Source organism: Leishmania panamensis (genome assembly GCF_000755165.1).
Source record: "Leishmania panamensis strain MHOM/PA/94/PSC-1 chromosome 20 sequence".
Taxonomy (NCBI): domain Eukaryota; phylum Euglenozoa; class Kinetoplastea; order Trypanosomatida; family Trypanosomatidae; genus Leishmania; species Leishmania panamensis.
Genome location: NC_025866.1, coordinates 536,211 through 562,092, shown reverse-complemented (window position 1 = coordinate 562,092; position 25,882 = coordinate 536,211). Strand labels below are relative to the sequence as shown.

Sequence of the window (25,882 nt, the reverse complement as noted above, 5' to 3'; positions counted from 1 at the left end):
CTTGTCCTTCTCTTTCTGTTCTTCTCCCCCCTCCACCATGAGCTCCTCTTCAATACCTTCTTTTATTTCAAATGTGTGCAACAGCAGCTGCACATGTGACGTTGATTGGCGGGGACTGGAAGCGCTGCCGGTCTTTTCCATTTCCATATGTGTTTTGGTGCAATTTGTGGCTATATATAGTGTCGACTGTTGTACATATTTCTTTTTACTTGAAAATGGCATCTTCGAATGCTGTCGCTGATGGTGTGGATGTCTCTTGTCATGCGGAGGGTAGGTGTACTCAGGTAGTTGTCGGCAGTTCTCAGTAGAAGATGTTCTCCAGATCTGCTACTGGTGCGATGACCAATGCACCTGAGAATGCCATTGTGGATGCCTGTGAAAGGTGGAGTGCCGATGCGGCTGATATCGCTAGAGCCTATGGCTTAAAGGATTCCGATACTCTATTAAGATCTTGGTGTTTGAGTCTCACGCACTGAAAGGGCAGAATTGGCCTTCTTGTCCATGTGATCCTCCAGCTCATAACATTATTATCTGTTCTGGTAGGTATGCTGTTCGACATGTTTCGTATAGCACTGCGACTCAGAGATTGAGGATCACAAGTCGTTACGCTGTGATGATGGAAGGCCAGTTGCTTTCACACCGTGTACTTCTTAAGAAATGATCAGCTGAGAGAAGCAGCCGGAGTCCCCTCAGGCGTTTCTGTGATGCCGAGGGGTTCGCTCTCACCTCGAGCTTTGTTTATGGTCCGGCGTGCATTGTGTGCTTCTTTATGCCGCTCTGCAGTGTACACCTCTCCTGGGTGTGACTGGTGCTCACTAGCGGTGGTGTAGTTCTGGTGTGTGTTGTCTGGGCGTCAATGGCGGTGACGTACAGCAGCGAGAGGGAAGGCTGCGTGAAAGCGAGTGTTCTCTTTGTGGTGTAGGTTCCGCGTTCGTTGTGGATGCCTGTGTGTCCTGGATAACATCACCATCATCATCGCAATCGTCTTCGTCGTGCTGCTATTGTCTCGGAATAAGATTAAAATTTTGTCGGAAAGACATGAAGGAACACCACAGCCAAGAGGAGTAGAACAGGAGGAAGCGGGGTGTGAGAGCACCTGTCGGCGCCGAAGGGAGAAGGAGCGAGCGCTGCGTGTTCTCGCCTCTGCCATCCGCCAGCGCATCTCTCTCGCCGCCTTCTCCTGCGTGTGTGTAACGGCTTGCCCATGGCGGAGCGACGCGTGGGGTGAAGAGGGCTCGAGTATTGTTTTCGCGGTCTCTTCGGCACTCCCCTGTGTTCGTCCTAAGAGTCTTTTTCAACCTTTCTGCGGCCTCTCTTCATTTTTGCTTGCGTGGTTTGTATGCGCAGCGGACTACGCCGTGCGGTGGGCGGCGGCGAACCTGTCCGTATGCCCTGCAGCCCTCTGCGTCCTGCGCTTCGCTGCCCTTCCGACAGTGCCTCACCCCCCCCCCCCTCACGCACGCCGCATGGACTGCTCAGACGGAAGAGAGTGAGGAGTGGGCGGAAATCCACCAGGGTTGTGCGCAGGCGCATGCACCCTTGCGGTCTTCGTCCCTCTGCTGTTGCTGCTTACACCTCTCTCTTTGTTTGTCCGCACGCGCCACTGCATGTCTCGGCCTCCTCTGTCGTTCTCCCTTGGTGATTGGGGTTTTCTGCTCGCCTCTCTCTGCTCCCCACGGAGAGACGTCGTATGGGGCCTTGCGTGCATGCGCCTATCCAGCTGTGTGGCTGTACCGCTGCCTTCTGCCTCTCTCTCTCGCTGTGTGTGCGTGTAGGCGAAGGTGGCGGGCGCAGAAGAACGAGGAGAGCAGCAGGAACAGGGGTGCCAGGAGTGCGCAGCAGCAGTGCAGTACGCAGGAGGGCAAAGGGGGATGGGACAGTGGGGGGGGGGGGGGGGGGCGAAGAAGTGCTAAGCGGAGGGAAACAGTGCGAGTGCACCACGCAGCGGTAGAGAGCAGGGGCTTTCTTTTGATTTCTTTGAGTCTGTCGCTGTTGGTGCGTAGGTGCGCTCGCTTTGCCCTCTTCTCCCTTCGCCTCAGCTGTGCAGTTTTTCCTTTTCGTGTTTCTCTCGCTGCATGGTTGCACCATCTATTCCGCCAGACTCTAATGTGGGGGATGGGAGGCACCCCATCGTATTATAGAACGCTGCGGCTTGAAGTGTCGGAGGGCAAATTATGCCGCCTGGGCTGGGTGCAGGGTCTCACAGGACCCCGCCCTGCAGCTGATCAACTTTCCCTTGCAGCACATCTGGCATGCGCCTCCACTGCCTACCTGCTGCCTGCACGATAGCCGCCACCGCCTCCGCCCTCGAGCGGGACCCTGGACGCTGCACGCACCTGGCTGGGGGACGGGGGGGGCGCGACGTGCCCACGAGACGCACGGCTCGACTCGACGGCCAGGGCTTAGCCGCGACGCCGCAGAGGCAGGGGAGCGGCTGCTGCGTGCATCTGTGTGTCGATCTGATTGTGCTACAATGCTATGTTGAAGTGAAATACCTCACTAACGCTGGCTGGTAGGCAAAACGCAGCATATAAGATCCAAGCAGACGAGGGAAGTGCGCACTCAGTGAGGGCAGCATGTGTCGCACTCTGTCCTCCTTGACAGCTGCTGCCTGTTCTCCTCACTGGGGAAGACGGCGTGGGTGCGCGTGCTCTTCTCCCCTATCCGGCCTCTTTTTCGCTGCTTTCTATTACGCCCTCCTGCCTACGTCTGTCGTGCTTGCGTTCTTCGGCCCGTTTAGCCCGGAAGCGTCACCGCCGCCACTGCCACCTCTCTCCTCCGGGAGGAGGGGCTGGGGGAGCGCAGAGCTCTGTGCTGCTGCCACTGGTGAGGCTGTGTCGTGTGTGTGCTCCTCTTCATCTGACCTTCTCTTCTGCTCCTTCGCGCCTTGTCCGTAGGTGATTGGAGGAGCACGGCGAGGATGGTTAGCCGCAAACCAAGAGTGGACGCAGGCACCCGCGCGCCGACGTCTGCGGATTACATACACACGCTATGGCGAACGAAAAGAAGCGGAGTTGTCACGACACACCCGCTCGCTCAAATGTACACGCACGCCCCTACGGCCATAGGATAGTGGTGCTTCAGTTTTCATTGCTGTCTTACATGCCCATATTGAGTTTATGCGCTATGCCCTGTTTAACTTCTCGAGCTCTTCGGTAATGTGTCTTTGCCCTCATTTGCCTGTGAATGTAAGAGGGTATGCATGCGACGGCTGAGGGGGGGGGGACGGATGGCGAGCTCGACGTGATGTCCCGCTCGTCGTCGCTCTCCCCTTCGCCACTCGGGCCTCCCTCCTGCACTCCTCCCCCTTTCTGTTTTCCTGCCGGAGCCTTTTTTGTTTTCCTTTTGTTCTCTCTGTGTTGCATAGCTCACTGCTCTTCTCCCCCCTCCTTTCGCTGAGTAGTGGGTGAGACAAAGATTGTTTTCCTAGCCTCCGTTATCTCGCCCTTCTCGCGTCTGCTCTCCATGACGTCGAAGAAGGGCAAGCGAGAGTCGCTAGGCGAAGTCTCAAGAAGGCAGCGATAGGAAAGTAACAGGTCGACGACACCCAGTGAGCATAATTGAGCACCTGCCTTCGCTCTACAGGGACGGAAAGACTAGAAAGCGGCAGCGGTTGTGTGGAGAGGCGAGCTTGAGGAGGCGCGTGTGGTCTGCAGCTCTGCGCCTGTGTGTGTGTGTGTGCGTTCAAGGGATGCCTCCTGCGCCACGCCTTCCTCTTCCCTTTGCTCGCTCGCTGGCTCTCGCCTTGGAGTCTTTCTGCGGCACCTGTGCTGACGTACCCCGTGCGCCTGCCCACGGCGGCGAGGGCGAGTGCGGCGCTGGGAGATGCGCAGGTGGAAAGGAATGGGAACGGCACGCACACGCTACGCGACGACAGCGAGGGGGCGAAGCCGCATCGGGGAGCAGCGGACAACCAGGAGGCAGTGACGGGCGAAGATAAGGGGCAGTGCAGCCAGCCAAGGAGGGTGGCGGGGGAGGCGATCGAGGGATGAGCGATTTGCGGAGCGTGGAAGTGCGAGGCCGCCGCGCTGCTCTCTTGCACTGCCTTTGACTCTGCTGTCCCCCTCTGCCTCTTCCCGTTTGCACCTTGCCGCGCGCGTGCGCGTCTGCTCCTCCTCGGCGGTGCTCGCGGCCCTCCACCCGCCTCTTGCGCGCACCCCTGCGCTGTGAGGCCGTTCCTCTTGGGTAGCCGGCGCGCCTCCGCGGCCGTCTCTCGCTCGACTCGCATGCTCTTCTTCCTCCCATGCTCCACGCGCGTTCGTGTGGCCTGATGGCACCCTTGCACACCGACCATCTCTCTCTCCCCGCCACCCTCCCCCACCTTGCCACACGCCCACCCATACACGGCCGTGCACGTGCCTACGGGCCGTGCCCCACTCCCCCTCCCTCTCCTGCGCTCCGAGAGCGTATTCTCTCATCTCCTCTCTGTGCGTTGCGGCACGCCCGCTCCCCAGCGTGCTCTTTCCTGTCCGGCCGTTGCCGGCTCCTCCGTCGCGCAGCACCTAGCGCCCGCGCACCCCTGCCAGGTGGGATGGCGGGAGAGGCAGCTTATCGGGGGAGGCTGTCCCCAGCGCCGGAAGCGCTTCCGCGCGCGGCTGGGGCTCTGAGCACGGCTCCCGTCCGCGTCCGCGCTCTGGCGTGCCTCTTCGGCGTTGCCGTGCTGTGCCGTCACCGCGCTCATGGTGGACGCCTGTTACCGCAAGCATGGGGACGGCCCTGCGCAGCGCAACGCCTCGTGCCGCATGCTCCGCAGGAGGGGCTGCGTGACCCGGCTCTTGGCCAGTGCAGATGGCGGTGCGGTGGCCACCACATACGCCTGCGGTGCCGGCCTCGCCGCTTACATTGCCGGCTGGGGCCTGTGCTACAGCAGACTCCCCTTCCTGACACTGCCGCGCCGTTGTGCCGCGGCGATGGCGGGCGCGCCCGCTGTGCCCTCGCCTCGCTGTGGCGGTGCGCACGGTGTTTCGAGACACAGAAAGGTGTCTCTCCTTTCGCTGTGTGGTCTTGGCGGTGGTGTGGTCGTGGGTGTCTTCGCTCCTGACGAGGCTTTCTCCTTCGCCGCTCTTTCTCGCTCTCTGTGTTGTGCGCATCCTTTTGCGTGATGTGTCGAAGGTGGGGGGAGGTAGTGCATAGGCCACCTTACCGCATAGCCACTGAACGTGGAGGAAGTCCGTGAAGGATGGGGAGTGAAGGAGGAGGAAGAGAAAAAGTACGTGCTGCTATGGATGTCCTATAACTCTCGCCTGGCAGCGGAGTGAGGCGCGCGCGCTTACTCTGCGGTGGCATACTGCTTGCCTCTCCTGGTGCATGTACATGCATGAACGGATGGGTGTGGACCTACGCGCCCCTTCTTGCTTTCAGGCGTCTTGGCGTTTCTCTCCCGTCGCTGCGCAGATTCCACTCCGAATCCCTCGGGTGTGCCGCATTTTCTGTGCTGTATTTTTCGCACTGTTCATTGTCTTTCGTTGCGCCCTTGGGACATACTTCCACAGTCCCGCACAGGGGTCGAGCAGCGCACACGGGTGGGTGACGCTCCTCTCTCCTGTGCGCTGCTCGACTGCTGTTGCGGGAGTGCGGGGCTCAGCGCGGCTGTGATGCTGTTGGGATGACGATGATTTTAATATTTGGCATGCATGTGTTGAAAACTAATCTTGTATGGAGTCTCAGTTGCTAAGGATCATTTTGTATATTCTTGTCGTTGTTTGTCGAACTTGGGAGGGGAGTGCGTCTGTGGTTTTTGTAGCCATGCAGCTACATCTCTTGAGAGGTGCGCAGCGGCGTTATCCTCTTTTCTCTTTCTTTCGGAAGATGCTGTTTTTGTTGTTTCTGCTTTCACGGTGGATGGCATTCCGTACCTCACTAGCAGCAGTGTTGTGCTGTAGCAGTTGTCGAGGTGGCGGTTTTCTTCTTTATTTTGGGGGAGGGGAGGAGGGTTTGCTGGGGATACGGTGTTGCCTGCGGAGAAGGAGCCCTCGCCTCTCACAAACTCTTTGGGTTTTCGGTGTTGTTCATTTCGTTTGCTCGTATTTTTTTGTTGTTTGTGGTACCGCCCTCTTCACGTTCGTCAAGGTGGTCGCCCGGGTGTGTGTTCGGGTGTTCCTTCATCGTTGCCTCGTGTTGGTCGTTTTCTTACGGCTGCTGTGAAGGTTGCGGTGAAACCTTTGCCAAGCACAAGGCGTCACGGAGATGGACAAACGGTCGAGACTGCGAGAGTGCATGGAGCATGGAGGCAAAAATTCATCAAGCAAACAACACCATAGTACGCACTGTGGCGCAGATGACTTCTGTAGATCATATCGGTCTCGGTATCCTACTCGGGCGTGGCGAAAGTGCTAGTCGCGGCGAGATCTGTCTTTTATCAACCGCTCTTGGAGTGACACCTCTGAGCCGTGTAAGCGACATTACCCGAAAGAAGCGAAGGAGTGATCTCAAACTTACTTGCGCACAGAAGTGGAGTTGTGTAACGTGGGCACTTTGTTCAAAATTAGCATACACGTGCGTGTATGCTACACGCGTCTATGGACATGCTTGTTGTGGACGCCCAGTCTCGCTGGCGTCGACTGCAACATGCCCATTTGCTTCCAACGATTGTGGCGGTTGGATTCAGTCTTCTTCAGTTGCATGTTTCTCTTTTCATCCACTGCCTTCATTCATGCTGTTGATAAAACGCTCACCTCGGTCTTCGCTTATTCTATGCCACCATATCCCCTGTAGAAACGTGTACTGCTGACAAGATTTTCTTTGGCCAGTAGGAGGACTCTATAGGGGTGTTTTCACAGGAGGAAGATAGAGGGATATCCGCTGCACTCCACGGACGGGGATCGTTCTCTGGCGTGGGTATATGTGTGCAGAGTCTCGCTTGCCTAGCACTACACCACGTCGGTGCGGTTTTCTTTCTCTTTTTTTTTGGCGGGGGTGTCTATCCACCGAGGCACAACTTTTGTATATCTTCTTCCGCTTTTCTCTACAGGAGGTTGAGGCGCAGGGTGGGAGGGGCATCGTAGACACACGGTATCTTAGACAGACGTACCTACCTACATACTCTCTTATCCAATGAGGCCTTCCGTGTTCACAAGCGCAAAAGGGCCTCCGCTCTGCAGTACCACCGTTCTTCGCCCTCCGCTGACGACTCCACAATGCACCGCGGCAGGCTACTCAACTATTCGGCTAGACACATATCATGACACGAGTGATTTAAGGGAGGCACTGCGCAAAATAGAGGCAGCCTTTATGTGTGTTGAGCAAGAGGCAGCCGGAGTGGTGAAACCAGCCGCGGAAGTGATGTCTTCCACTGCCGACCCCAGCACGGGGAACGGCGCGATCAAGGGGACGGCAGACGTACAGCTAGAAAGGTCAGATCGCAGAGCTTTATCTGTGTCCACCATTCTTTTCAAGAAGAACGCAGCGACAGCGTCAATGCCACCGAGGAGAGGTCTACCGGTGGTTTTGCAGTTGTCACCGCAGCTCGTGATTTACTGCTTCTCCTTCTGCAACTTGCAAACGCTGAGTGTGCTGTGTAGAGTATCGGTGCGGATGAATGTTCTGTTGACGCGACAGGGTGACGCATTGTGGCTCGCGGCGGCGCAGCGGCGGCGAATCCCAATTGAGGTTCCGGCCTGTGCGCGGGAGGAACTACGCAAAGTGCTGCTGCGCCGCGCACGCGAGCGGAATGCTGAGGAGGCACACTACGAGGCAGAGATCGCGAGAATGGAGCAGCGACTCTCGGCGCGCGCGCAGGAAATCTATGCCCAAAATGTCGACGTCGATTTCGCACTGCGAACGAGCGGTGCGGTATCAACACAAGTTGCTGCGAACACTGAGTCTTTTGGGCTTCGACAGCAGCGTATACCGCAGGCCATGGCTGGTGCGGGTGTTGATTTTGCAGGCACCACTCCTGCAGCGGTGTCGCAGTCGGCTGAAATGTACGCGAAGTTGCAGACAGAGATAGAGGCATTGGAAGAGATGAAGCGAGCGTGTGAATGCCGCTTGAATCTTCAGGAGGAATTGCTGCTGCGTCAAGATGCGCAACTACTCCAGTGGCAGTCGCTTTTGCTTCCCTGTAAGCTGCCTAAATCCTACTCTCCTCTTGCTCCAGCAGAGGGTGGGGCAGCAACCGCCCCTATACAAACAGAGAAGGAGTCTGCAGACGCAGCTGCGTCGCTCCCAGCGCTTGTGTCCGCCGCGCAAGTTGACAATTTTGAGCGTCGCATTGCGCGCCTGGTTCTCAACGGCCCCGTTGCGACTTCATCAGCTGCGATAACGGATGAATCCCCAGGGGAATCAAGCCTGCCTGTCGTGCTGCGGCGCGGTGTAGAGAACTTTGCGAGCTTGGAACTGGTCTTGCGCGCGGTTGGGAATGGCGTGCCAGTTACTGGCAGCAGTCCTGCGAATGCGGATGCCGTGTTAGCGAGCAACGCCAAGGCCACCGCCACTGCTGCTGCTTCTGACACCGCTGTGCGTGCCGCTGTGAGGCGCTGGAACGCCTATAAGAAGATCTGCCCGACTAATGAGGAGTACCAAAAGGCGCGTCTCTTCTTAAAAGCGCAGGTGCTACGGACCGTGCCAGGGCCCATGGCTCGTGTGCAGTGCAACACGGATGGACACTGCTCCGCAAAGGCAGACGCGCAGCTGCAACAGCAGCCTTCCGTGAGAGAGATGCCCGCGCTGATTAGGCTATCTGGCTTTGTGCGGCGTGTAGAGGCGATGTCAGACGCACAGGTGCTGCAGGAATGGATGTAAACTACATGAAAGGAGCGACAAAGCCCCTATTTTTTTTTGTTGTTATCCCTACTTGTGTTGCTGCCGCCCCTGTTGGGGCGTTATCTCCCCCCCCCCCACACACACACACACGTTTCTGTCATCAAATTAGAGAGCAATTTAGGTATACCACACGGCAGGTCATACGTGAAGGGGGGTAGTTGCGGATGGTGGCCATCATCAACGGCATCACTCGGTCTCTCTCCCTTCCTTTCCTCTTCTCCTCTCTTTATCATTGCCTTCACCCTCCACTCAGCCATGTTGAAAGAAGGTGGAATGACTGCAGGGGGAGATGAATATGGTAATTGTGCAGCAGGGCCTGCATGACCGGCGAGACTTTACTGACGCTGCCGCTCAAAAAGGAGCAGATGTGCAGTGAGGCACTGGGTGAAACTAGTCCCGTCACTGTTCAGCAGCCACCGCCCTGAAGGGCGATAAGCGGGGCCATGACGCAGCCTGATGGCCCCTTCTCACACTGGTTAGTTGTGCGCATTCACACTCCCCTCACGACACATTCCGCTTGCGTTGTCATCGCACCCCGTTTCACTCTCGTTCCTCATTTTTTGGATTGACTCTTTTCATCTGCGTGGGGTATATGTATATACCTGCTTTTTTTTCCTGCTAACCTGTGCGACAGTATACGGTAGTCTTGGTGTGCATGTGTTTGCCATGTAAGTGCGTCTTTGGATGGGGCTCCCCCCGCTGGAACTCACCTCCTTTTCTCACCCACTCCTGCATCGAAGGGCACCATACATGCATTACGGTGACCCTGTTGTCGCGCATCGGCCTCTTTCTTCTGTGCCACAAGTGTCTGTCGCCACCACTACGTTGCCTTCCCCTTCCCCTTTCCCCTTCCCCCCCCCTCCGCCCGGACAGACACACTCGTCCAGATGTACGCGTTAGGTTTGCACAACTCTTCTCCTATGCGGCGCTGCTGTGGCTGTCTTGCGAGCGCTGCTAAGATCCTCAGCATTTCATCGCATCCTGCTAGCACATCTCAGCGGTACGCTGCTTCCCTGTCCTCTTCCGTCCCTTCCACTGAGGACGAAGCCATTCACGACAGGGATCGTAAGGGCTCTGCGTCGGGAAACAAAGACGTTGCCGCTGGCGTTTCTCTCCGGGCGGCCGAAAGGACGACAGCCCCAAACTTCGATGCTGACGCAACCGCAAAGAGGCTGGAGGTGCGGGACGCCATTATCCATGAGATACTCTCACGTGATAAGGTTATCTTTGAATTGAAGCGTCAGCACGAGCTGAGCATGCTGCGTGTAGAGCAGAACCAGGAACGCGTGCTGAAGGACCAGGAGGACCGAGGTATGTACTACGAGCAGAACAGCAACGTCCACACATTCGACACAATTTCTGTTGGACTCTACTCACAGCGCAGCACGCTTTACCACACCATGAGCGCGGAGCGGCTGCGCAACGTGAAGGTATTTCTCATGGTGTTCTCAACGGTGCTGACGTGTGTCTACCTATACTACCGCTACATGATCAATCCGGATTGGGCGTATGTGGAGCGCCCAATGAACATGCTGGGCAGTCGCGTGATGGCGGTCCGAGAGCAGCGGTGGAAGCATCTAACGGAGGCACAGCGGCTTGATGCATTACGCAAGGGGGACAACGGGGCTGTTTAGCTTACTGTGACCCGAAGTGAAGAGTGAGCCGCTGACAGCAGTCTCTTCATGTGTGTGTGTGTATGGGGGGAGAGGTTTGCTTTCCTCTGACATTACTTGAAGTGAAGAGAGCCGGGGACCAAAGTCAAAAACAGCTGCTGTGCACACAGCTTTTAAGAGAAAGAGGGGCTGTGTATGCATATCTCATCCCGCACCAAATCTGGACCACCTCGGCAGCGTGCGAAGTCCGCGGCTCTGCTACAAGCTAGGTGGAAGAAAGAAAAGGCAGAGACACTGCTGGTGTTGAATGAACTAGTGCGCCAGCTGACCCCTTCTCCTTCCCCACAGGAGGCCCTTGCAGATCATGTATCAGCGCACACATATGGGACTGTCTTGCTGTCTCCCGCATTGACGCTCAACCGAACCGCACACATTCACGTAACCGCCATCACTATCGCTCTTCCTTTTTCCTTCTCCGTACTTCATGCACTTGTATATCCTCGCCGCTTTACACGCCATACCCTTTCCGTTGCGGTGGGTGTTGTCGGTGTTGGTGTTGTATTGTTTGGTAAGAGGCGCGCTGAGTGATAGGCGTCATCTATGCTGAGGGCGTGTGTGGCTCCCCTTTTTCTCCCACCCTTCCGTTTTGCATGACCATACGTTGTTTCGCATTCGCAGTGGCCTCTCCCCCCGCCTCCCCGCGGCACATCATCACACGCGACAGCAGAACGACGCAGAAGCCGTACGCGCGCTTCTGCACATTCTTTTCTCTTCTTCTCTTTGTTTGTGTGTGTGTGTGTCCCCAGTCACGGCGCTATTGGTGGCGCTTGCTCGATTGGTAGCTCCTCCACGCTGCTCTCCGAGATGTCACACGCCTGCTGGCAAAACTCAGTTTTTCCCCTCCTATCTCGCCACAGATTGCTGGCATACCCCCAATTTTTTGCACTCTCTCCCCTCCCCCTACCCTATCTCTTTCTCTTTAGCCGACATGGGCACATTTTCGCACTTTTTCATCCGTGGTAGTGGCCTCTGCGTCATCGCAGCCGTCCCCGGGATGTGTAGCTCAATGTCATGCCTGTGTTGGCGTCCATGGCGGATGCAGACCCGGCAGTGGGAGGGTAGGAGCTGTGTACTGTTGACAGTAGCAACTGCTGCTTGTCATTTGAGCAACGGTAGGGCTGGAACGGCACACGTGCCGGGCAATAGCGGTGCTTTCTCTCATACATCATCGTCTGCACCGCGTTACAGAAGTCAAGAATGCGGTGCCATTGATTCGCGGACCTCTCCCCAGCCTCATCGCGTTGTGCGTTGCTGTCTGAAGCGGACGACGCCATCCCCAGCCAAGGAGGCCGTCTCTCCTGCTGTGAAGTCCTCATCACGTGACGAGTCTTCCTTAGCGGCCCTACTACTCAGCCTGGAGACCGTGGGGCCATCGAACACACAGCGGCAGCAGTCAGCGCTGCCCACTTCTTCGAGGCAGCGTACTCAGCGCTTAACCCCGACTCTGTTCTCACCCGCTAAATCACAAGCGCGTGCAGAACCGAAGACTACTCCCGTACTGTCTCCAAGCAGTAGTTGCTTCCCTAACAACAGCACCGCAGCGAGTGAGTTGAAGAGAACCGGCAACCCTACGCAGAGACCCCCGCACAAGTGTGCTGAAATGAACAGATACTCCGATCAACCGCTTCAACAGGGCACTTTCTCTTCTATGGGAGAACAACGGGAGCAAAGGGTGCAGCTCCGGCGGGCTCGAAGAAGGATGTCACGGACGCCGCAGGCTTCACGAATACGTTCTCTACCGGGCGGCAAACTCGAAGACGCCACAGGTGTATCTCCGTTAGCTGTGGACAGGGGGGCAGAGGAGCGCGTCGTAGAGATGCTCCGGAGAAGTCAACAACAGACCAGCCCTGATGCGGAATTTGCTATGCGGGAACCAACGGTGCATCATATTCCTCACTCGAAGCTTATGCGGTGCGTACTCGAGCTTCCTCTGAGCAGCCGCTGCGACGGTGACTGCGCGGAGCAAAAAGAAGTCTTTGCCATTGGGCAGTCGAGGAAGGCCAAAATAGCGCGTGCGCTGTGCTTCATGCATGCAGAGCAGCTGCTGGATCACTACATGAGCAGCAGAGGGAGACCGTCGTCACCAACGACAGGCGCCTCAGCAGTCCCTCCACCCTTGGAAGAGGCGGTGCTGCCCCCTCTTCCCAAAACTCCGCAACCTCACGAATATTGCTCGTGGGATGAGTACGTGGACGCGAGTGCTGCGTACGTGCAGGCCGTCGCTGCCCATGTGAAGCAGGAAGGTTACATGCGTGAGGAGGTACTGCAAAGTGGCCACCCCGTCGTGGACCGCGCCACAGAGCTGCTGCGTCGTTACCCGAAGCGCTACTGTCGCCCCACAGCACTGCAAGACCTCAATGAGAGCCTACGCGATGCCTCAAGCTTGATGACGACAGCGCATCTTGCAGGGGCGGTCTTCGTGGCGACTCTTGTACTCGATCCTCGCACCGGTCTGACGGCGACAGGGGTGGCAAAGAATATGAAGACAGCGAAGCGGCAGTGCGCTGCCCATGCGCTCTGCATTCTGCAGTTGCTAAAGGAAGATGTAGAGCGGCAGCAGGAGGCGGATGGCACGGGACATTCGCGTCGTAGAAGCGCGCTAAAGGGCAGCAGCAGCGGCAGCAGCACGAAAAAGGGTCTCTCTCACCAGCCGAGTGCACCGTTAGAGTCAATTCTGCGACAGCTGCAGCCTGCCTATCGGCGGATTGTACAGTACCACCATCTGCTGTTCGGCAAGGCCAGTCTGACGCCGCAAACAAACTTCACGAAGGAATCGAACACGACGAGCGGCAGCAACAGCACTATCACGTATCGTTGCCATCTTACTCTCAACGGTCTTTGCTGTGACGCCACCGGAATCAACCGCTTCGAGGCCGAGCGTGCGGCTATGGAGGCCGCAATGACAAACCTGATGCTGTACGATGAGCGACTTCAAGCGGTGCAGGCGTTTGTGAACGCGCATCTGTCCATCTCACCCGAGTCGATTCCGTCCGCGGCGCTCCCCGCGGAGCTGGTGTTTCAGCTGCAGGCTCAATTGCGGCAAGTGACACAGCAACCAGAAGACGTAGCAGCTGACGCAGCCACTGATGTTGCAACAGGGAAGACCGGGAGCGACGATGGTGCCGACATTGCAGACGACCGCAGTGACCGTGCCCGCGGCATGAGTGAACGTGCATTGCTGGACCTCACTCAGCGCAGCTTTGCCAGAGACCCGTCGTATGCGGCGCAGATGCTGCAGAGCATGCTCGCCCTTCGACGCAACCCTGTCTACCTTACTCAGTTCCATCCCTGTCGCTCCACACTGGCTATGGCAACAGTAAAGGCTCAGTTGCTCGACGCCGTTCAGCGCCACCGTGTCACTGTCGTGTGCGGTACGACAGGGTGCGGCAAAACGACGCAGGTGCCGCAGTACATCTTGGATTATGAGATCGAGCACGGCCGTGGGGGACTCTGTAACATCCTTGTCACGCAGCCGCGTCGACTGAGCAGCTTTAGCATTGCCGAGCGCATCGCACAGGAACGTCTTGGCACAGTGGGAGAGGATGTCGGGTACGCGGTTCGGCTGGATGCACGCCCAGGGCGGCATATTACAATTTGCACAACAGGCGTACTACTGCAGATATTCTCCACCCACCCCGAGCTGGAGCACATCTCTCACCTGATCATCGACGAAGTACATGAGCGAGACATTAACTGTGATGTCGTTCTTGCGCTCGTGAAGCAGCTGCTGGCACGGAACCTTCGCCTTCGTGTGGTGCTCATGAGTGCGACGATGCAAGCCGACGTGTTTGCCCGCTACTTCGGCACGGACACACCTGTCGTGCAGGTAGAGGGGGCAGTGTACCCAGTGACAATCCGCTACCTCGAGGACATTGCCGCCGAGGCAGCAACTGCACAATTTTGCTCGCCCTCCTTGGATGCCGTGTCGTCTGCGGATTCAGAGCAACACGATGAGGGGAAAAAAAGAGAGCATACCACGCCGACCCCGCTGGTGAAGTCACCGACCACTGCATCACGACGCGTCAACGCACGCAAATATCTCAAAATCGACTACAACCTCATCGCCTACCTCGTACATCGGTCGGTGCAAGTCGACCTTCAGAATAATACAGATGGAAAGTCCATCCTGGTGTTTCTTCCAGGGTGGAAGGAGCTAACGTCTGCGATGGCTGCGATCATGGAGTACAGCGGTCCGTACGCACTTCCCGATGCTAAAGGCCGCTTTTACATCATTCTCCTTCACTCCACTGTCGATAACGCGAAGCAGCGGGAGTGCTTCATGCCGGCCCCGCCCGGTACAGTGAAGGTGGTGCTGGCCACGAATATCGCCGAAAGTGGCATAACCATCGATGACGCCGCTGTGGTCATCGATACGGGCCTTATCAAGACAACTTCCTGGGAAAGCCGTCCCACTCTCCCGTGCCACCAAGGCACCACAGACACGATTGGCTCTTCGTCGTCGCGGCGCCCGACCGTTGCGCACGTGCCGCTGGAGAAAGTCCCGGAGGATGGCCGCGCAGGAGGCGGCAGGGGCAGCGGCGATACTGCTGCCTCCACGCCCTTCTTCTCAACGCAGCTTACCCTGGGCTACGCGAGTCAAGCAAACTGCACGCAGCGCAAGGGCCGTGCAGGGCGAACGCAAGGAGGTGTGTGTTACCGCCTCTTTACAAAGGAGCTGTGGAACTCACTGCCGGCATTTCCGGAGGCGGACATTCACCGTGTACCGCTGATGCAGGTGCTGCTGAAGCTGCTCTCGCTTGGACACACGAATCCAAAAGCAACACTGCAGACATTTCTCGAGCCCCCCTCGAGTACCAACGTGGACGCATCCATGGAGGTTCTTCGCGGCATCAGTGCTGTTGGAAAGACGGACACTCTTACCCCTCTGGGGGAGTACCTGGCGTTGCTGCCCTGTGACCCGCGCATTGGCAAGATGATTATCGTCGGCGCTGTTCTGCGCTGTCTGGATTCTGTTCTGACTGTGGCCGCATGCACAGACGTCTGCCCGTATGTCACGAGCCGAGACGTTGCGGCCGAAGCGCGTAAGAGGCGCTATCTCCTGTCACGTAGCTCGCAGAGCGATCACATCAGCTTCCTGAATGCGTACAACGCATTCTGCGCCAACGGGGAAAAGGAAGACTTCGCGAGGCTCAACTTACTTCACCTAGGAAATCTTCGTGTCATCTCCAAGTACAAGGCGCAGTATCGCGACATCTTGCGTCACGCCGGGCTTATTAGCGCGCAAGACGAGTTGGAGGAGGACGGTGAAAGGGTTGACAGCATAGATGCAGCCGGGGATCCAGTACACGGGCACCTTGGCAGCGATGGCGGCACGATCAAGGAGACAGCAGTACACTCAGAAGGTGGCAAATTGAATCTCAGTTCCGGTGACTCACGCACACAGGATGTGCGGGTGCCTGGATGGGTACCCCTCTCCTACTCTGGAACACTCTGCGTCGATACTAGCGCTCTCTCCCGCCACAGCTTCGATGTTGCGTTGGTGAAGGCGTGTGTCTGTGCGGCGCTCTTCCCGAACGTGGCAGTGCTGCGGCCACCTGCAAATACACTCTCCTCCATGCGGCGCCTCCATGCCGCGCGCAAGGTGGAGCTACGGACGAAACATTTTTTCAGCATCAAGCCTACGAAAGATAGTGTGTGTCGACGCGTTGACGGTCCCCGCGGTGGCGATGCGCCTGGCCGAGATGAACTGCTGAGGGAACTTTGGCGAGACTCACAGGCTGTTACCACAGATTCTACGACGTCGAGCACGTCCCCAGTCCAGCCGGTCCCGGCGCTCTTCTACGTCTTCCAGGACGTCTTTGGGGTGAGAGATCCGCGGCGAGACTTCCTTACCAGCCTGTCCGCTGTCAGTCTATGGGCGTTGCTGCTTTTTGGTGCGTCGGAGTCCACAACGGAGTACAATGCGGAGCTGTCCATCTGTGTCGTGGACGGTTGGATTGCAGTGCACATTGACCGCGCTACCTATGCCCTTGTCACGCAGCTCCGTCAGTCCTTATTCCAGTGCTTGCGCAGAAAGTACCACAACCCGCAAGACCCTCAAAACAATTCTGCACTGAGGACAGTGACAGAAGTCTGCCGGAGACTCCTGAAGGCGCCGGTGCTGGAAATGCCGGCGGCGAAGTCGCTGGACACAGCGGGGAGCACAACATGCAAAGCAGCGGCAGGGCGCCAGCAGTCCCCATGGCAGCTGGTTGACATGGGCACTATTATCGACCCTCTTGTGCACCTACGGCACAGGGACTCTGCCGATGGCAGCGCGACCGCTGTGACTGGAGAGAATGCGCTTCTGAACCTGGACGGTGGTGGTGACGGCGACGAAGATGATGACGACAATGATGAGAATGCCACGGCTGATGGCGATCAGCTAAAATGAAAGACTTGTGCAGAAGCGTGTCTGAGTGGGATTGAATGTGGAACCTCCTCGTTTCCTTTTCCCGTTTGATGTTCTTCCCTTCTAATATGACCCGCTGACAGATCTGCGCCGCTGCCTGTAGCGCCTTCTCCCCCTTCCCCCTCTCCTCCTCCTCCTACGTCCTCGCAGGCTAGTATGCGTGGTATTCTGTTGAGAGAGAGTAAAGGGAGAGGAGGAGGAGAGAATGGGTGTGACATCAGAAACCGATAACGACAAACTCCTAACCACAAAACAGTCGCGAAGAGGAGCAATAAATCCTAAAGCCGCCTGACGTGAGTCTCACCGACGCCATGCTCTTGACAGGCAGCGAAGAACAACCCTGGTAGTTTGCTGCACTGCAGAAAACAAACGCAGGCGGGAATACCCAGATAGGAGCGTGTGGCTCAGTTTTTCTATCCTTGCCAGTTCTCTTCGCGCCATGGTGGTGGCAAGAGAAACGGAAGGGGAGGAAGGAAACTGTGTGGCTGGCAGATGAGCATTGCGTGCGTTCTGTTGTTGTTGTCCTTTCCCCCTACATTTTTGTGGCCCTTTTCCCTCCTTTCTTGACCTTTTCGTGGGGCCCCATCCGCCACATCGACAGCACAGATGCGTGTGCAGGTGTGTCCGAAGGGTAGCGTGTAGACCCTCTCTCTCTAAGTTACAGACATACACACACACAGTGTAAAGAAGCTCTTCTTACCAAACATGAGCACTCCAAGAGAGCAGCAAAACGTGTCAATGTCTCCCTCTGCCACAGGGTCTCCGTACGTTTGCCTCTCCACACAATGCGATGCGCTGTACCGCATTGGGGCGCAGCAGCACAACTTTGCTTTCATCTCCGAGCAGAGCGTGTACACCCGCGCCGCCGAGCAGCTGCGCTTTTTCACGCCCTCGCCAAAGCTGTTGTCGAGCGTCGGAAGGCCTTCCATTGGCAGCGACAGGGCCGAGCTGTGCAAGAGGGCTGGCAACGACGTAGACCCCTTGCCACCCCATGTGTACATGAGCGCGCAACCACCACATCCTTTTCCATCCATCGAGCGTCTTGAGGCTGCCCAACGAGCTGCACTGAAGCAGAAGGAGGCTCAAGCGAAAGTGCGCCACCGGTCTTCTACCGCATCGGTAATGGTATCGGGTGACTGGGCAGCAACTACATCGGCGCTGCACGACGTACTTGTCCCCAGCGGACCTCTATTGGCACAACGCACCTACCGTTACGACTACGAGGACCGCCGCCGTAAAGTTCGTATAGGTACCACTGCAGCCGCGCCGCGTCGTGATACGCTGGAGAAGACAGTCTGTTCATCACACAAGGACTCGTTACAAACCTCCTCGCCGTTACTTCAGTTGATTTTCCCCTCATCAGTGCTGCTCCGTGCGGTGGCGCAGATGGTGCTCACACTGCAAACATCCTCCAGCACCTCTGCTGCGCGTTTCGCTCTGGCGCAGTACCGTGGCGCAGAACTGCTTCCGTGGCGCACTCGTTTTCATGAGGTGCAAGAGCCGGCGGCTCCGTCTACCTCACGTCTGTCGCCTGAAGCACTGGTGGTCTCCGTTCTACCGCAGGTTGTGGCAGATCGGGTTGCTTCTCGTGCGCGAATGTCCTCTGGCCAACTTAGCAGTCCTCGATATGCCTCTAGGGATGACAAGCACACTACTACTCTCTACGCCCTCACCCCTTCTGTTGATCTCCTCACGAATATGGGCACGCGAGGAGCAAAGCGGGAAAGAGAAGTGACACAGAGAGCTACACAAAAAGGAACAGCGGGTAATGCAGCCGGAGTGAATGTTTTGGCGGGCACTATACTATGCCAGCGGCTTGCGACCACGACCGAGGCGTCAGCAGCGCAGGCCGTTCCAGTGTGCTACGCCGCCGTCTCTGCTGATGAATTTGAAGGATGGGCGTCAAAGGCTGGAAAGGGGAATGCGAGCCCGCAGACTTTGCTTTCAACGGCGTACTGCGCCGCAGACACACTCTTGTACGAGGAAGAGTCGACGTGGATGACGGACGGCGTCTTTCACCCGCTCTTTTCGCTGCCCTTGGCATTGCCGACAGATTCCTCTGTCGTTGCTGATGCCAATACGCCCATTATGGAGCACAACAGCAGCAGCGGATCGCATACGACGCACCTAACATTTCTGAAGACCAGCGCATTTTTGTTTCTTTCGTTTCTCGTGCACCGCAGCTGGTGTGTACATGTGCACTCGGCTGTCACACAGGCGATGGCGGCGCACCAGAGGCCATCCAATACTGGACAACAAACAGGCTCATCGAGGCTGGTGTTTACAGGGACTCACGTGATATGCCTGCCCCCTGTGCACGAAGTACGGCGCTCGACGCAGTACGAGTGGAAGTCGAGGCTAATTTATCGTGCTCACGAGATGCGGACAGCGGGATGTGCCACAACCGCTGCCGTGCGCCCCCTCGAAAGCAATGAAGAAGTTCGTGGCGGTGCTCTTGTGGCTAGCACAGCAACGAAATCCCTGCACTATAGGCCAGTTGTGTGGCAGCTGGAGATCCTGGCAGTGAGCCGAAATGCACAGCTGCAGTGGTGCATGTGCAACACCACTCTCGCTGCTTGTGTCGGGGCCGGCTTAGCGGTGACTCCTTTGCCACACAATATGGACGAAGGCATCTTGAATGGGTCTGGGACCCTCAGTGAGCTCCTGGAGCAGCTATAAAGTTTCCAACACTTCTTCGAGCACATAACGGCGAGTTTCTTTCGACCTGATGTGATCGCTTTTGTGTGAATCTCTCGTGGCGTCTCCCTCTCTCTCTCTCTGAGCAGCTGAAGAGTTGCACACCAGAGGATCCACACGAAGAATCGGACCCCTTGATAATTTCGGCTCTTTCGTCCTCTAGGTGAGTCGGTGTGTCACCCTTTCCCTCGTTGACTGGCACGCTAAGAGGACAAGTTTGTCGCACAGCAGCCTTACCCGCGTCGTGTATGACTGTATGGAACACGGTAGGGCATTGTCTCCCTTTTTTTCTTCTCTCTTCATCTTGTCTGACTTTTTGTCCTCCAAAGGTGTGTGTAAGAGCTTCAGCGGTTGCCGGCACACTTGCGACACACACAGACACATACGCATAGCAGAACATAGTTTGCGCAGCGGAAATCATGTCCGTCAATCACCTACACGCCGTACAGCAACGTCATCGGCCCATCACCGGCGTAGCCCTCCTCTTCTTCCTTAGTCTTCTCCTTTCCCACCCTGGTCTCATGGATAGCAGCAGCAGCGGCAACACAGCTCTGACGGATTACCTGGGCCCTCGCGTGCGTTTCGCCACTGCCCTTGAACTTCGGCAGTGTGCACAGCTGCAGGACCTCAGAGACTACGGCGTCAATTTGAACCTGTTTGCCCCCAACACCGTCTACCTCAACAGCGAGTATTTCTGCTCGGAGAGTGCGCCAGCTCAATATCAATGCCGATGCGGCTTCGCCACCACCTGTAAAGTGAAGCGAGATCCGTGGGGACGCAACATTGGTGTCTGCGACTGCTGCTCATCATGGATGATCGCCTGCTTTACCGTACTCGCTATTTTTTCTATCATTAGCTTCTTAGGGGCTGTGTACGTGGTGGGATGTCAAGGCAAGTGGTGGTGCGACGGGTACGTTACTCCGAAGGCGTCACTTATACCGCGGCGTGGGCCGGCAGTGAGCTGTCCACCGTCGCGGCCACTGCCGGAGAATCTCTTCCGTGGGTATGCATCCGCCGACTTCACAAACAGCGAGGCGTCTCTCGGGGCATCTGTGGGCGCAGGAACCTCGTCTGCGTCGCCTCTGGTGAACTCCCCCAATGTTGCTGATCCCAACCATGAGGTCTGGTTGGGTTCTGACGCCGAGGATAACGAGACGCGCGTGTGACCCGCACTGCTGCCGCCCGACTCGCGCCGCGCCTAAGTGTCGGCGGCTGGACAATCGGGCACGCGACACTGGCACCCACAAGGTGTAGCCTGTCCCCACTCAACGCGCTCTTCACATCAGTGTCTTCATCTCTGTTTGTCACAGAAGTATCTGCAGCAGTAACACTTTCGGCCCCCACCTCCTCCCATACATCATAACCCACATTGCGTTGGAGAGGGGCCGGTTACTCTCTCTCTCTCGGCTCCCCTCTCTGCTCTTCGACCTCACTTGGTGGCATGCATGCATCCTCCTCTCGCACGATGGGCACAACGGACGAGTCTTTTTCTGTCTTGTAAATCATTCCCTGAGGAGGTTTCCCTTCTCGTCACTTCTGGTTGACCGTATCTGCGCTGTCTTTTCTTTGTTCTCTGTGCGACACTCGTTGGGCCTCTCTCTCTCTTTCTACCGGTCGCCTTCTCTTATGTATACCCGCAATGACCATTACGAGGTCTGTCGTGTTCGAGTGCATTTCTTTGTTTTTTCACCTTTCTTATTAGCGTCGTCTATTCTTCTGTATTGTCGTTGTTGTTGTGCTCTCTACCCCATGCGCGTAGGCGTACTCGGAGTTGTCTATCGCCGGCTGTCTCTGTGCCTCCCCGGCGTCGTTTTCGCTTCGAGTCCCTCGTTCTCCCTTGATGGGTGCCGACTGTGTGAGTGGGTATGAGTGAGTGGATTTTTTTCTCCTTCGGGTATATTCGCCAGTATCCACATTTGTGCGGACCACACTCCTCTTCATTTGGTCTTTGCCCTCTCTTCTTGTTCCCTGACGATGGGGAACCCCTCGGTGTTGTGTTTGAGAGCCCGGCACCCCCGCTGTCCAAAAAGCCAGGCAGCCCCCTTCTCTTCCTGAGGAGACCGAGCTGGCACTGGTGCTGGCAGGTGCAGCTACCTACGCCTTGGGGAGGTCAGAACGATGTACTTCACTGATGTCGGCGGTCCGGTCCTAGACGGCCTGCGGCAGGGATGAAGGTTGTGCCACCGAAATGATGGGCAAAGTGCCAACATGACTTGAATGCATCGTATGCTGTCCTCGCCACCTGCTGCTAGAGACCCTGAGGCACCGCGAGGGATGCACCACGAGGCGGCCGCCGAAGAAGTGGGGGGTGGGCAGAGCTCGAGTCAGGGGCGGTGCTCCGATGACTGAGTCTGCATTGCTGTACCGCGTGTCTAGGGCTGCTTCACACCACCCGGCTGGGCCTGTGAGAGAATGGAAGGGAGGGGGAGCGTGGTGTTCAGGTCATGTCCTAGGACAGCAGGAGTTCGGTGAAAAGGGCGAATTTTTTGTCGTGCTCTCTTCACTGCAGAAGGAGGGATAAAAACGCACGAAATGCGCCAAAGCAATGCGAACCCCTTACAGTGTGAGGCCTGGAAAGCAAGGCACATTCTGGTCACGGCTGGAGCACATAAAGGACAGTAGCAGCGGAGGGTGGTGTGGAGCTTTTATCACGGACAAAAAAACTCAAGACACCGAGGGGGTGCACTTAGATACGCCCTCTACCGCCTCCTGTGCTCTTGCTTTGCTGCCTCCATGGCCTAAGACGAGACCTCGTGTGCGCGCTAGTGTACCTCTGCAGACCCCCTTCCGGCAAGGTGTCCGAAAGGCAGAGAAACGTTCTTTATACCATTCCGTGAAGGTACGTTACTGTCTTTTTCGAAAGCATCACATCTTCTTTTCCTGTTTCCCTCACCCAACCCTGTCTTTCTCACTTTACGATCTTCTCTTTTATCCGCCATTGTCCCATTTACTGTATACACCTTTTTACCTTCTTTTGCATCCCTCTTATTGAATTCCCTGCTGCGGCTACCGCTGCCCTAACCCTTTTTCCTCCTTATGTAGTTGTGTGCTTTATCTTTTGCGCTTTTCTTCTCTCTCTTTCCAGTTTCAGCAATCGCTGCCACTTCTTCCATCCTATGTCTTTGGCTTGCGTACAGCCAAAAGGCGCTGAATATTCGTTATATACATACATCTATGCAAGTCTGACTTGTTTTTAAGCTTGGCTTCGTGGCTTTGTTGACTTTTGGCCTTCGTCGTCTCTATTGTCCTCTCTCTTGCGCTGTTACTCACGCACACGTCATACACACGAAAAGGAGGGAGGAAAACTCTTCGAACTCATAGAATGGTCAAGCCGTGCAAGCCAGCACATGATTCTCCATAGGTCTAGTCCTCCATCCCTTTATGTCTCAATTACTCCGCCCCGTGTAGCTCCTACTTCGTAGAGAGTGATATCTACACACATCAGGTAACTGCTGTACAAGCCACCGCCACACCTCAGCCTCCAGCATTGCAAACCGATACGGGGCTTCTCATGTCATTACTTTTAGTGTTTCACCCCCTTTTGCCTATCTTCTTTTTCCTTGTGCTGCTCTGGTGTGGGGTGCTCCCCTCGCCTTTGCACATACCCTCTTCTAGCATTGAGGAGCTGCGTGCTCACGCCCTCCTCCAGTTGCTACGCCCATCATTACTCCCAAGTGGAAAGCGAGAGGGCACGCTCACCACCATCCAACAGCGATCCCTCACCCTTCCCTCACCCTTCCCTATTCCCAACTAGGATCACGACACATACCAACCAGCGATCACGTGAGCAGCGCACAAAACTATGGAAACGCCGTCAAACCCCATTCTTCACCGCGAGGTCAGCGATGGCACGCTCATCTCGCAGGTGGTTTACGAAAACGAGTCGCTTAAGATCGAAGTAGAGACGCTGCGCGAAAAGCTCGAAAGCACCGGACTACTAAATCTGGACAAACTCCGATGTGAGAATGAAGCTTTGAAAGGCGAGGTTGAGAAGCTGCGCATGCAGCTGTCTGAGAGAGCGAGTCAGCTGGATCTCCATCGTGCTTCAAACGACCGCTTCTCTAACATTGACCAGTCGCTGCATGAACTTCTCGCACAAGTCCAGACGCAGCGTGCGGAGCTCTCAGAGCTGAAGGAATCCACGCACAGAAAAGATGCGCGCATCGCACAGATCACAGCGCAGCTGAAGCAGAGCGAGAAGGCAATGAAGGACGCAATGGCACAGGCAACGACAGCAGCGACGCAGAGCGGCGCGCAGGTCGCCGAGCAGGGACGTCTGCAGACTCAATTGAACCGGGCGAATGAGGAGCTAGAGAAGCTGCAGGAATCATCGAAGCAGGAGGTCAAGGAGTTGCAGAATCGGTTGAAGGAGGCTCAAGAGCAGTTGTTGGCGATGAAGAAAGAGATAGCGGCCAAGTCTCACATTTGGGGAAAGCAAGTATGCTCACAGGACCAAGAAATCGCAAGTTTGCGCGAGCGCGAGACTAAAGCACAGCAGCAGGTAACCGACTTTCAAGCGAAGATGCGGACGCTGATGGCAGAGTGTTCCCAGCTTCGGGATGTGAATGCGAACCTTATTCGGAAGCATCAGAATGAATTGCAGCAACAACAGCAGAAAGCCGCAATGGCCCTGGCGAGTCGGCGCGTTGACTTGTATGCGCCAGAGGTCCAGGCGCATGTCGAAAAGGCGGTGAGGCGGGCAACTGAGAGTGTGGAGCGACAGCTTCGCGAGCAGACAGAACACAACGCCACTCTCCTGTCCCGTGTGACACTGCTACAGCAAGAGAAGGAGAGGTCAGTGACGACAAAGGGCATGTCGCAGCAAGAGGTTCAGTTGATGAAGGAATGGGTGAACATGCGTAGTCGCCGCAACGACGCCCGCTCAACGATGCAGCGCCGCATGGCGGAGCTGCTGTCGAACGAGGTGCTGAGCAAGGAAGACATCGATACACTGTTGCAGGAGATGCTTGACTACCAGGAGGAGACAGACCAAGAGAACCGCACCCTGTTGGTTATCAAGGACATCGAGTCAGAAGAAAAGGAAAGTAAGCTGCGGATAGAGCTAAAGCGAGTGAAAGGTGAGAACGCGTCACTAATGAAGCAGCTGCGGCAACTGACCAGGGAGAGTTTACGAAGGGAGCGCGGTAACCCCTCGCCGCCTAGGAACAATGGTGTCGTCTCTAGTGAGGTCTCCACGCCTGAGGTAAGGTCCTCAACTGTCGCTGGAGCACCCACCGGTGGCGCGGCATCCTCAACGTCTCGGGAAAACGAGCAGGGCCGCAACAGCCGCAGCTCCTGAAATGCTCCCACAGTGACGTCTGCCAGAAGTCGAGCTCCAACGTACCCCTCTGTGTCGAGTCCTAGCAGCGGTGCTTCAACCGGGACTGCCGCTACACGACCGGCGATGGCCCATTCAGCAGGTTATCCCCCCCCCCCGCATCCCTCCAGCCAATGCCTCCTTGCCCGAAATCACTTTAGAAATCTCCGCCGCAACAACCACAGCAGCAGTGCACAGGAAATCAGCGGTTCAACGCACCACCAGGGCAGAAAACAGCATCTACCCCCCCACCACCACCACCACCACCTCCGCAGCAAGCAGCCATGATCACGGTGGGTGCACATGGGCCCGCATACGCGCTCCTCTAGCCCTCAAAGCACGTCAGACGCCCAAGGGACGACAGCAACGCATGCCTTCGTTAGTAAATCGGATCGCAACCGGGGTGCCATGATGCGCTGTCGCGCATGCACGTTTGAGCAGCGCTATCGCAACCGTAACTGTGAAACATGTGATACAACGCTGTGGCTGAGCTGAGAAAGAGGAAAGGCCGCCCGTTTTGTTATTGTGCCCGTAGTTAACGGGAGAGTTGGGAGGGGGAGGACACGACTGGTGTCGCTTTTTCGGCCATTGTTGCAACTGCGTGTCGGCGAATACGATTCTTGTCGCTCTATGAAGTCACTGTAGGTCTGTACGAGTGGCCGTTGCGTAGGCTCTATTTTCTTTCGCTCTTCTCGCCTTGCTCAGCAGGCAGTTGATCTCCCAACGTTTTCCGCATTTCGGCGTAGCACGAGAAGCGAAGCGGGGCTGTGACTTCTCTCGTGTTTCTACAGCAGGACGCACGCAGAGGTGTGGGCCCTTCGCTGCTCTCGAGGACAAAGTGGACGCGTTGACGGTCTGGCTTTTCTGCGGTGACCCTACCCGCCTAATACACCTCACGTCCGGCTGACCTACCTGCAAAGAACCCGGTGAGGTGCGGCGAGTTCTCGACCGTAATACCAAGCGGCGTCGCGCCCGGTTCTCACGCTGCTGAAATGGACACCGGCTCGCACCACCTCCGAGATG

General features: G+C 56.6%; 6 protein-coding genes across 6 annotated transcripts, besides 3 other annotated features; all 6 read left to right on the top strand.

Annotated features, from left to right (window-relative positions):
- Positions 1 to 2,078: 2,078 nt before the first annotated feature.
- Positions 2,079 to 2,334: a repeat region.
- A 4,719-nt stretch (positions 2,335 to 7,053) lies between these two features.
- LPMP_201270 (hypothetical protein) lies at positions 7,054 to 8,739 on the top strand (the record flags this gene model as incomplete). Its single annotated transcript, XM_010700026.1, has 1 exon — positions 7,054 to 8,739. The coding sequence occupies one exon, from the start codon at positions 7,054 to 7,056 to the stop codon at positions 8,737 to 8,739; it is 1,686 nt and encodes a 561-aa protein (XP_010698328.1).
- Positions 8,740 to 10,016: 1,277 nt separating this feature from the next.
- Positions 10,017 to 10,394, top strand: LPMP_201260 (hypothetical protein; the record flags this gene model as incomplete). The annotated part of the gene is made up of 1 exon (XM_010700025.1): positions 10,017 to 10,394. The coding sequence occupies one exon, from the start codon at positions 10,017 to 10,019 to the stop codon at positions 10,392 to 10,394; it is 378 nt and encodes a 125-aa protein (XP_010698327.1).
- Positions 10,395 to 11,361: 967 nt separating this feature from the next.
- On the top strand, positions 11,362 to 16,827 carry LPMP_201250 (ATP-dependent RNA helicase-like protein; the record flags this gene model as incomplete). The annotated part of the gene is made up of 1 exon (XM_010700024.1): positions 11,362 to 16,827. The coding sequence occupies one exon, from the start codon at positions 11,362 to 11,364 to the stop codon at positions 16,825 to 16,827; it is 5,466 nt and encodes a 1,821-aa protein (XP_010698326.1).
- A 756-nt stretch (positions 16,828 to 17,583) lies between these two features.
- LPMP_201240 (hypothetical protein) lies at positions 17,584 to 19,524 on the top strand (the record flags this gene model as incomplete). Its single annotated transcript, XM_010700023.1, has 1 exon — positions 17,584 to 19,524. The coding sequence occupies one exon, from the start codon at positions 17,584 to 17,586 to the stop codon at positions 19,522 to 19,524; it is 1,941 nt and encodes a 646-aa protein (XP_010698325.1).
- A 437-nt stretch (positions 19,525 to 19,961) lies between these two features.
- On the top strand, positions 19,962 to 20,708 carry LPMP_201230 (hypothetical protein; the record flags this gene model as incomplete). Its single annotated transcript, XM_010700022.1, has 1 exon — positions 19,962 to 20,708. One exon carries the CDS (start codon positions 19,962 to 19,964, stop codon positions 20,706 to 20,708), a length of 747 nt encoding a protein of 248 aa, XP_010698324.1.
- Positions 20,709 to 21,508: 800 nt separating this feature from the next.
- Positions 21,509 to 22,002: a repeat region.
- Positions 22,003 to 23,344: 1,342 nt separating this feature from the next.
- LPMP_201220 (hypothetical protein) lies at positions 23,345 to 24,841 on the top strand (the record flags this gene model as incomplete). Its single annotated transcript, XM_010700021.1, has 1 exon — positions 23,345 to 24,841. The coding sequence occupies one exon, from the start codon at positions 23,345 to 23,347 to the stop codon at positions 24,839 to 24,841; it is 1,497 nt and encodes a 498-aa protein (XP_010698323.1).
- A 724-nt stretch (positions 24,842 to 25,565) lies between these two features.
- Positions 25,566 to 25,882: part of a repeat region that runs on past the window's edge.